This window comes from Lygodium microphyllum, chromosome 10, assembly GCF_053477565.2.
Source record: "Lygodium microphyllum isolate KBCC chromosome 10, Lygodium_microphyllum_v1.1.10, whole genome shotgun sequence".
In the NCBI taxonomy this organism is placed as follows: Eukaryota; Viridiplantae; Streptophyta; class Polypodiopsida; order Schizaeales; family Lygodiaceae; genus Lygodium; species Lygodium microphyllum.
Window position 1 is genome coordinate 28,230,557 of NC_141144.1, and position 9,809 is coordinate 28,240,365.

A 9,809-nucleotide genomic window follows, 5' to 3' on the forward strand; every position below is an offset into this window, starting at 1 on the left:
ATGTATTCCTAATTTCATGAATTCAAGGCAAAGATTTGAAAACAATCTATAGTGCTTGGTGGTTTTGAAACAATTTATATTTATTATCAAAGAGTATGGTCGTATAAATGCATCCTATTCTTTTATACATTGACAATTTGGAGAACCAAGAGTTTCAAGGAAAGCACACCTTTAAGATGAAGAATTAAGATATTCAAATGGGTTGAGTATGATCCTATGATTAATAGTTTATAGAATCAAGTTTGCTTTTAGTAAAGTTGAATGGGTAAAGTAGCATTTACATATTTACAAAGGAATGTTGATGTAAGAAATTGATGCAACAAATTTATTTACTCTAACTAACTCCAAACAGAGTTACAAACCGTGTATAAACCAAGTAAGTACTATGAAATAAAATTGTATACCATAAGTATACACACAACACTCTATACACATCATACACTAGTAATAACAATTCAAAGCAATTTTCTATTTCAATCAAGAGGGGGTTGGCTCTTCCTTTCTAGTATGTCATTATTAACATTCCTAGTTTCACAAGGTGTCGAAAAATATCAAAGGTATTCCATCTTGGAGCCATCCCAAAAGTTATTACAGGTGGGATGCAATGTTATTATTGGATAAATAAATATTGCTACTTTGCACTCAAAAGAAATAGCATGTTTTCATTGGAGCTTCCTTTAATTACAACATATTTGAATTTGGAAACTTCAAAGGATTCTCTTAATAAGAAGTAACTACCTCTAAATATGTGTTTGAATAACAAAGCATGTGCATGTATCTTTGTTTGGTGAGTTTTGTATAGACCTTGCTTATGATGTCAATTAGCATCATGCTTTCAAAGGTTGGAGTTTCCTAAGCCTCAATATATTTTAACAAATAATCAATTCTCTGACCTATACTAGGATTTTTGTATCAATATAGCCTCCTTTTTTGTAGTTCAAGTTGGAAAATTATATAGAATACAATATATAATAGGGATATATATTGAAGGAGATTTAACTTTGGCATGAATTGTTAACTTGTAATTTCAAGTTAGGTATTAGGCAGTTGATGTTGATTGAAAGGCCCCTTTTGCTTCTTATAGGCATAAATGTTGGCTACATGTATTGCATACATTATGAGCCTCCATAAATAAGTTTTTGTTTAATTCCCACTGTAAAGCACAATTCATAGTCAAAGTATTGTCTATTTAGTGCAAACAACAAAATAGATCATTAGACTAGAAGTATACCTGGAGAAGTCTTGTCTATGGTACCTCAAGAATGAGAAGGTTTTTCCATCAATCTCCATGATGATTGAATATTAACAATTGAAAGCATGCATATAGGTAATGACATTCTTCGTTATGCAACTCACACGTTAAGTGGTTGAGATAGTAAAAAGATCAAAAGGATGGTATTGAGTCTCAATAACTTTGGTAAACATAAGGATGAAGATGATGATCGAGAATGTGTAGATGGTGAAATTGGTGACCCTGGTAAGTATGGTGATGGTGGTGATCCAAGTAAAAATGGTGGGGATCCAAATCCTCCTGAAGGTGGTGATTCAAGTAAGTATGGTGATGGTGGTGATCCAAGTGCAAATGGTGGGGGTCCAAATCCTCGTGAAGATGGTGAAGTTTGAGATGGATAACAATCCCTGCACCAAGTTAAGAGATTTTCAAACAAGTGGATCTTTGGTAACAAATTATCCATGGATCAAGGAGAAGAGGATGGGATCTTGATCTAAAGCATAAATGATCAATTGGCATTGCTTTATGCATGTGGGAGTAGATGAATTACTAGAGGGTATGCAATTAGTCCTATCGATTATAACTTTTCTAGGCACAAAAGAAAGCTTTGCAAACATATCTTTGTCAAACTTAAAGGAGCATGCCCTAAAAAGCCGGAATGAAGTTTGTCAATTTTAGCTGAAACTTCTCTTATTTTTGAGTTTGTTGTGACTTTATTCATATCATAAATTGCTTGTGGAGAGATTGTCCTTTTTCAATTCTGTTATAACTCTGTTCATATCATAGACTTTTGTGAAGAGATTTTCCTTCTTATGGTATTCACCATTTCGATCCAATTCATGTTGTAACTTTACTCATATCATGGGTTGTTTGTGGAGAGATTTTCCTTCATGGTATTTGCTATTTGGGGGATTTTGCAAATCTAGAACAGATTGTAGGTAGAATTGATATAATGCAATATAAACACAAGATCAGTTCGCAGGACTCTTTATTCACTTTCCTTGTTGAAATTGGGAACCACGTTACCTATCTTCCACATGCTTTTTCCAGAAAGACAGTTTGGCTATGGGGGGGAAGGCCTTCCACAGCCATCAAAGTTTGTCTAGGTTTCTTCATTGAGAAACATCGACATGCAAAAAGCATGTAAGCACGCTACATACAACAAAAATGGGGGAGGCTAACACACTACACTGATTTTCTCGTGACACTAGCAACGATGCTAAGGGATGTTGATCTAATTTAGACAACGCATCTGCACCTGTGCTTCTAAGATTGAACCACGAAACTTCTCGCCGCAGAGGCCGAGGTTGCAAACGTGTACAACAATAAGGAACACAAAATAAGCAAAAAGGGGGAGGGGTTAACAAGCAGACCCACTTCTGCAACTCAAGGCTCCTGCGTCGGCTGTCATGACTCCCACCAGTGTCGATGGCTTGGGGCCCACACTTGCTGCCTTCTCGTAGTTGGTAGAAACTCCTGCTCCTGATGGGGTAAAGTATGCTCCATTCAGAAATAGATCCCCCTCTGACCGCCAATCCCAGCCTTCCCACTCACCCGCTGGTGTGTTGATGCGCATTGTTGCCTGCATCACATCAAATCCTCCAATAATTTGATGCAAAACCAGCTCAAACCAATGAAGCTTTTATGAGCATTATGCAAACACAAAATTTTTTAGCATAATCCGGTTTGCCCTCCTCCTTGCACTCTAGCTCAGAGGTTAGATCCATATCCCCGAATAAACACTTACATCTTTTGCAAAAGGATTTGATGAAGCTGCGTATCTGTTCCCTCGACTGTTAATTGTAGGAGCGGCACTTCCTCCAACCGCATACATCTCCCACTGAGTATAATCGTTGTTGACAATCTCGAAGAATCCGTGTCGACACCTGTTGTTGCAATTTATGAACAGACATTGATGCGAGAAGCTAAAATTTGGGGAAGAAAGAATGTAGATTAAAGTCAAGTACGACTGTTCATGCATATAGCTACATGTAACTTGGTGAAAGAACAAATATATAAGATTCAACAATATGTAAGGTGAATTATGTAAGGTAAAGGAACTAGTAAACATTTATTCTGAAAGACAATATTCTAGACTGCCAGTAACAGTAGAAATTAGGCGAAATTCTAACGGTATTGAAATGCACCTTGGCATTCGCTGAACGAGCCCTTTCCCAAAGTGATTGAATGCAATCGTCACTTGCATTGACTTGTCAGCAACATAAGAGTCGCTGTGTCCTAATAGCATTACCTATTTTAAAATCGAGGAACAGATGCTGCTTGAGCATAATAGCAAATTATGTGATGTTGAGCAAGTAAATAGAAATTTATTTGCTGCAATGCAATGAATTAGTAGAAGACGACATACCTTGTCGTGTTGAGTGAAGTGGTTATTGGAAATGGTGATATCAGTTGATCCCATGATCGCGTCAATAAGCCCGTCAGTGCAACTTGCAAGAGAGCAATGGTCCACCCACACATCTTTGGCTCCAAACAAGGAAACTCCATCGCCGTCTGAGATGGTCCTCCAGCCATAATGAGTGGGAGAACTTCGTACCATGGCATTGCCTGCAGGTTTACAGTCGTGAATGTGGAGACCATGGATGATGATGTTGGAAACGTACTGGACCGTGATGCAAGGCCCATTGGCTATGTGAACATTGTGGCCCCTTCCATCGATGGTCTTGTAACTGTTCATAATGAGCTCCTCCTTCAGTTGGATTGCCATATTCGCGGCGAAGATAATCCACAAAGGTTCGGTCTGAATGACAGCATGACGCAACGTGCCGGGTTTGGGATTCACGGGATCGTCATCAGAGGAATCGGTGACAACGTAATAGTCCCCGTTTTTGCCACCGATTGCATTGCGGCCAAAGCCGATGGCGCAATCCGCGAGCTTCTTGCGGTTAGAGCGCCAGTCAGGATCGCAGCGCCAGCAATCATCAATGGGGTTACCAGTCTCACAAGAAGCAGCAGAATAGTAGCCTAACTCATGACGAGTGGCGCTGTGATTGGAGGTTCTGCTACATCAACAGTAGAGAGCATATTGTCAGGTGCAGAAAGGAAAAGCTAAAGATAAATTAAAGCCAAGAATTCCTGCCTCGCAGAAACTGTGAAAATGCGGGGAAGTTGCTGCAGGGCAAAGCGCATGGTTTTGGCTAGTTAATGAGGTAATCGCGGGATATAATGAGCTTGAGCCTTGATGAATGCAAAAATTAGAAGAACTAAAGTAACAGAATTCCAACCGAAAGGATGAAGAAGAAAGGGGAACTCAGACAAAAGAGGAAGCCACATTGCAATTTCTGACAAAGGAAACTCTCGAAAACTGGACAGAAGTTACAGTACAAATGCAATCTACCACTGGAAAAGGCACAAAGCAAGGTTAGTGATGAGAAATTAAGCAGAGATAGAATGGTTACCGCTCAAGGCTATGGCGGACGGGATGTTTGTCACTTGGCTTGTTCTCTAAAACCGGCTTCGAATTATGAGTGACCATGGTCGTCGGCCCTGAAAGCAAAGGCCTGCTGGAGATGGTAGGCAAGGCGCAGGCGAGGAGGAGGAAGGGGAGGAGAAGGAAGAAGCTGCTGAAAGAGAAGCTGGTCGATATTGCGGGGCCGGGGTATTTAGGAGAGGCCATGGCGAGCAATGTGCAGGCAACACAAGGCACGCTTGAACGATTCTCTCGCACTGCCTTGTGAGTTTTTTTTTTTTTTTTTTCTCAGAACAGGTTTCCTTGGCGCAGTAGAACTGCAGTGAAATGCAAGCGGGGCCAGCAGGCGATGATTATCCCTCTCTCTCCATCTCTCTCTCAACTCTCTCTCTACCTCTCTCTCTCTTTGTGCTTCCTCTCAAGCGTGAGTACGATGATTCTTCTTCTTCTGTCCTGAGGAGAATAACGGAGTACGACGACGCCGATGTCTCGCACAGGAAGGATCTCCGCAGGGATGGTGTGCAAGGGAAGAAGATCAGCAAAATGCCGCAGGGAAAAACACAATGCAGGATAAAGCAAGGCACGAATGTCTCAACTGGATGGAATGAGAGAAGGCATCCCTCTCATACATGTTAATAAAGGAGACAGGTGACGGCTATGGTGGTCTGATGATCAAAAGAGGAGGAGGTGGGAGGAGAAGATGGTGCTCGGGCAAGCCTACCATAACTTAACCCCGGTTTACTCAACTATTTCCATTTTCCCTTTTTAATTCAAAATTGGTTCCAAGTTACTCTTTTCCTAATTTAAAAAACCGCTATATAATTTTTCTGGTTCCGGCGTAATCCTTTTTCAAACTTCCAAAAACAATTCGTAATAAAGTACAAACGCATATCCTTAAACGAATCCTCCTGAGTCCAAGACCATGGTTCCTTAGTCTTTTTGGATGTTAGATTTAGGCGTCAAACATAATCTTTAACCTTGGATAATGGGCAAATCCTAAAGCTGTAAAAGGTTTCTTTTTGTCTTTGCCCCAACAATGTTGCACTGCGACACACTCCTCCCCAGAAAAGAATTAAGGAGTGTCCCAACATTGAACAATCTCACCTCTTTGCCCTATTAGGCCTCATGCGATCTTGTAAGTTTAGGTGCATACATGATATTGGAATTCATTTGCATACTAGAATTCATGGTCTACTCGTGCATACTTGAATTCATGTGCATTTACCCAAGTTCATCCCCTTCTTAAAAGGAAAAGCTAGGTTGACTTGCTTACATGCAATTTATATATTGTTCTCATCCTTCATGCACCTAGGGACACACACACACTCTCTCTCTCTCTCTCTCTCTCTCTCTCTCTCTCTCTCTAACAATGCCATGGGTATACCCACAAAAGCCTCTTGTTTAATAACATACCTAAGATCATATATGATATGACAAAGTTCAAATGATTTCATGACATTGATAATGAATTGTCTCACATGGTGCACCATGGAGACGAGAAAGGTAGCAAATTTACTGGAGAGGTCTCCTATAGAGCTCATTGCCAAAATTTGTCACATAATATCATATGTATGTTAACTTATAAAGTTCAAGGCAGATGACTTTTTGGCAAAAATCCCAACTCCATGTTGAGGGTGAACCGAGTGAGAAACATCTATTACTCCTTAGATTATGAAAAAACACATGTTATACTAATGTTGAATCAACAAAGGGGCAAATATACATGGGAGCATCCAACAAACGCAACTCCTTGAGACATAATGGTTTGTTCAAAGTAGCTTGATTTGTGAATGGTCCAAAACTATCACACAAGTAATCTCTCTATAGTTTTTATCTATCTCTGTGTCATTGTCAGTCTGTACACAAGATTGTGTTTATGAGTCCAAGTTTCCATCTTGGAACCTAATTCACTTGTATAGCAGTCAGTCATGTCAGTGTCTTCATGAACTCACTCTTTCTCTTCCAACCTCCATAGCTTCCGCCTCAAGCCATGTTCTAGATCCATGTTTTTACAACTTCATTACCTACTACTCTCTTTAATGGATTGTGAAGTTTTGAAATTCCAAACCCTTAAACTCACTAATCTCCTTTAAATAAAAATTTGAAATATTTACATTCTTTTTAAATCTCTTAAAAAATCAACCACATTTTGAAAACTCATAGTAGAAGTGCTACTCTCTTAATGGATTGTGAAGTTTTGAAATTACGAACCTTTTAACTCGTTAATCTCCTTTAAAAATTTGGAACATTTACATTATTTTTGAATCTCTTAAAAAATCAACCACATTTTTGAAAACTCATAGTAGAAGCAATGGTCTTACTATAAACTAGTTTTGTGCACTCTTTTAAATTTCTAATAACCATCTAAATGAAAGAAAGCATTACATTGTGGAGAAGAAATAACCACACTAAGCCAAAGGCACAATTGATAAATCTTTGTTGTCCACCATCTTCGAATAGGGTGTGCTAAACTAATCATACACGAGGTCATGTAACTTTCCACATATACTATGTAGTGTTTGGGACCCTTAACTTGTTGAGAACGAATTTGCATGTACACAAGTCATACCATCACCAAGATCCAATTTTCAAGTTTCTATTCCAAGCTTATTCACTCCTAATGTCTAGCTAAAGATATTGTTATGCTCATGTTGATAGTGACAAGCAAGGCATTCTTTTCTCACATATAGTATGTAGTGTTTGGGACCCTTAACTTATTGGGAACAAATTTGCACGTACACAAGCCATATAAATCACTAAGGTCCAAACCTTAAGTTCCTATTCCACTTATTCACTCTAATATCTAGCTAAAGATATCTTTATGCTCTTGTTGATTGTGACGAGCAAGGCGTTCTTTTCTCACACATAGTATGTAGTGTTTGGGACCCTTGATTTGTTGAGAACAAATTTGCAAGTACACAAGTCATATCATCACCAAGATCCAAACCTCAAGTTTCTATTCCATGTATTCACTCCTAATCTCTAGCTAAAGATATTGTTATGCTCATGTTAATCGTGTGACGAGCAAGGCATTCTTTTCTCACATATAGTATGTAGCGTTTGGGACCCTTGACTTGTTAAGAACAAATTTGCATGTACACAAGTCATATAATCACCAAGATCCAAACCTCAAGTTTCCATTCCACTTATTCACTCCTAATGTCTAGCTAAAGATATTGTTATGCTCATGTTGATTGGGACGAGCAAGGCATTCTTTTCTCACGTATAGTATGTAGTGTTTGGGACCCTTGACTTGTAAAGAACAAATTTGCATGTACACAAGTCATATCGTCACCAAGATCCAAAAATTAGGTTTCTATTCCACTTATTCACTCTTAATGTCTAGCCAAAGATATCATTATGCTCATGTTGATCGTGATGAGCAAGGCATTCTTTTACTTCTTCACACCTTCGAGTGACATTACCAATGTTATATGTTCACCATAGCATGAGCATAGCATACAAAGGAAATTTCCATCACACATTTATTTATCTTCCTATCTTATAATTTGTGCTTTTCACTTCTAACTATCAGGGCTCTCCTCCTATGACCACCATCTTGTAAGAGAGGACAAGGATGAGGTTTTTATAGAGATAATTCTAATGTAACCTACATGACTAAGAAATACTTTAGTAGCATTTCCCTAAGGCAATTCTTGGTATATGTTGTGGAATCATGTAGTTTGGGGATTACGTTGAGTTAACTTGAGTTCTTATTAATACTAAATTTCTTAATTGGACTATTTTACTAGCATTTATGGGTGAGATGTCCCTTTTTGGCATAAAAATTATTAGCCTCTTCTTCTTCTTCTTCTTCTTCTTCTTCTTCTTCTTCTCTCTCTCTCTCTCTCTCTCTCTCTCTCTCTCTCTCTCTCTCTCTCTCTCTCTCTCTCTCTCTCTCTCTCTCTCTCTCTCTCTCTCTCTCTCTCTCTCTCTCTCTCTCTCTCTCTCTCTCTCTCTCTCTCTCTCTCGTATCATTATATAGTTAGGTTGTTTGTTCATTAATAGGTGAATCTTGAAATCAAAGCTCAAGAACAAAACAATAATTGAAATCATTTTAATTACATCCATGAGGCTAGGATCTTGCAATTTATGAGTGATAAAATCATCATAATGGTTTTGTTTATATGCTATAACCATTTGCATGCAATCATTTTATTGGACTACATGGCATGAAATGTATTTCCACGTCAACATGACATTTTATTCCTGAAATGCAAAAGGGGGGATATATAGACAGAAGAGTGACTTGGCCAATATGGTACAACAAGATGTTGATAGAGGGATAATACGAGGTGATTCATATTCCATGATGCACAACTATTAAATGTAAAGAACCAAATTTGCCAAGCTCATCAATTAGCAAAGCTTGAGAGAGTAGTAAATTATTTCAATGAGTAGAGAAAGCATGGATCTAAATTTTACTCATGAATGTGATACAAGGATGCTTGTTTATAAGGACCCAATCTTATAGAGTTCATCAATTAGTAGACTTTGAGAGTAATAAACTTTTTTGTGAGTAGAGAAAGCATTGATTTGACCCTTACTCATGAATGTGACTCAAGGGGTGCAAATTTGAGAAATCTCACGTGTCTATTGGTATCAAGGGGTATTTGAAAAAGCCTAGCAATAACATAAATTAACTCCTCTTTCTTGGAAATAAGTTTAGGTTTTTCTTTTAAGTGGAAAAAAGAACCCCCTTCAACAAGTGTAATAATGTACATTTCCCCAAATTTTATAAAGTAAAATGCCGCTCTTAATGAACTCATGTGATACACTTTTATGTTTGGAGGTATACCCCTTGAGAAATGTGATAACAATAAGAATATGAATAGAATAGAGGTGAACCTATCTACAAAAAGTAAGAGAAAACCAAGTCAACAATGTAGCCACACATGCATACAACATCAAAGACACGATTATCAAGCAAATTTCAAGAGAAGTAGGTTGCAATATATTAAGCAATAAATCCTATTAATATATCTAAAATTATCTAATGCTTGAGCCAAAATCAATCAAATAGAAGTTGAGAAGAGAAGAAATCCAAAGAAGTTAAGAAAATCCAAAAGGAAAATGGGTGAAAGCATGGTTAGGTGGTACAAAAAGTGTCATTGACACCACTTTTCAAGTGGTTTGTGGGGGTAAGTT

The 9,809-nt window shown here is 38.2% G+C and overlaps 1 protein-coding gene across 3 annotated transcripts; it reads right to left on the reverse strand.

Moving 5' to 3' along the window:
• Window positions 1-726: 726 nt before the first annotated feature.
• Window positions 727-5,348, reverse strand: LOC148029829 (putative pectate lyase 18). 3 transcript variants are annotated; one of them, XM_087686136.1, is made up of 7 exons: window positions 4,651-5,348; window positions 3,600-4,251; window positions 3,379-3,482; window positions 2,979-3,117; window positions 2,609-2,813; window positions 1,232-1,638; window positions 727-1,153 (listed from the first exon to the last, which is right to left on the reverse strand). In XM_087686136.1, the coding sequence occupies exons 1-6, from the start codon at window positions 4,866-4,868 to the stop codon at window positions 1,406-1,408; spliced, it is 1,551 nt and encodes a 516-aa protein (XP_087542262.1). In that variant the 5' UTR covers window positions 4,869-5,348; the 3' UTR covers window positions 727-1,153; window positions 1,232-1,405. The 3 variants fall into 3 exon arrangements, with proteins under 3 accessions (XP_087542262.1, XP_087542261.1, XP_087542263.1); XM_087686135.1 differs by having other exon boundaries at window positions 3,600-4,254; XM_087686137.1 differs by lacking the exons at window positions 727-1,153; window positions 1,232-1,638 and having other exon boundaries at window positions 1,647-2,813; window positions 3,600-4,254; window positions 4,651-5,345.
• Window positions 5,349-9,809: the final 4,461 nt, after the last annotated feature.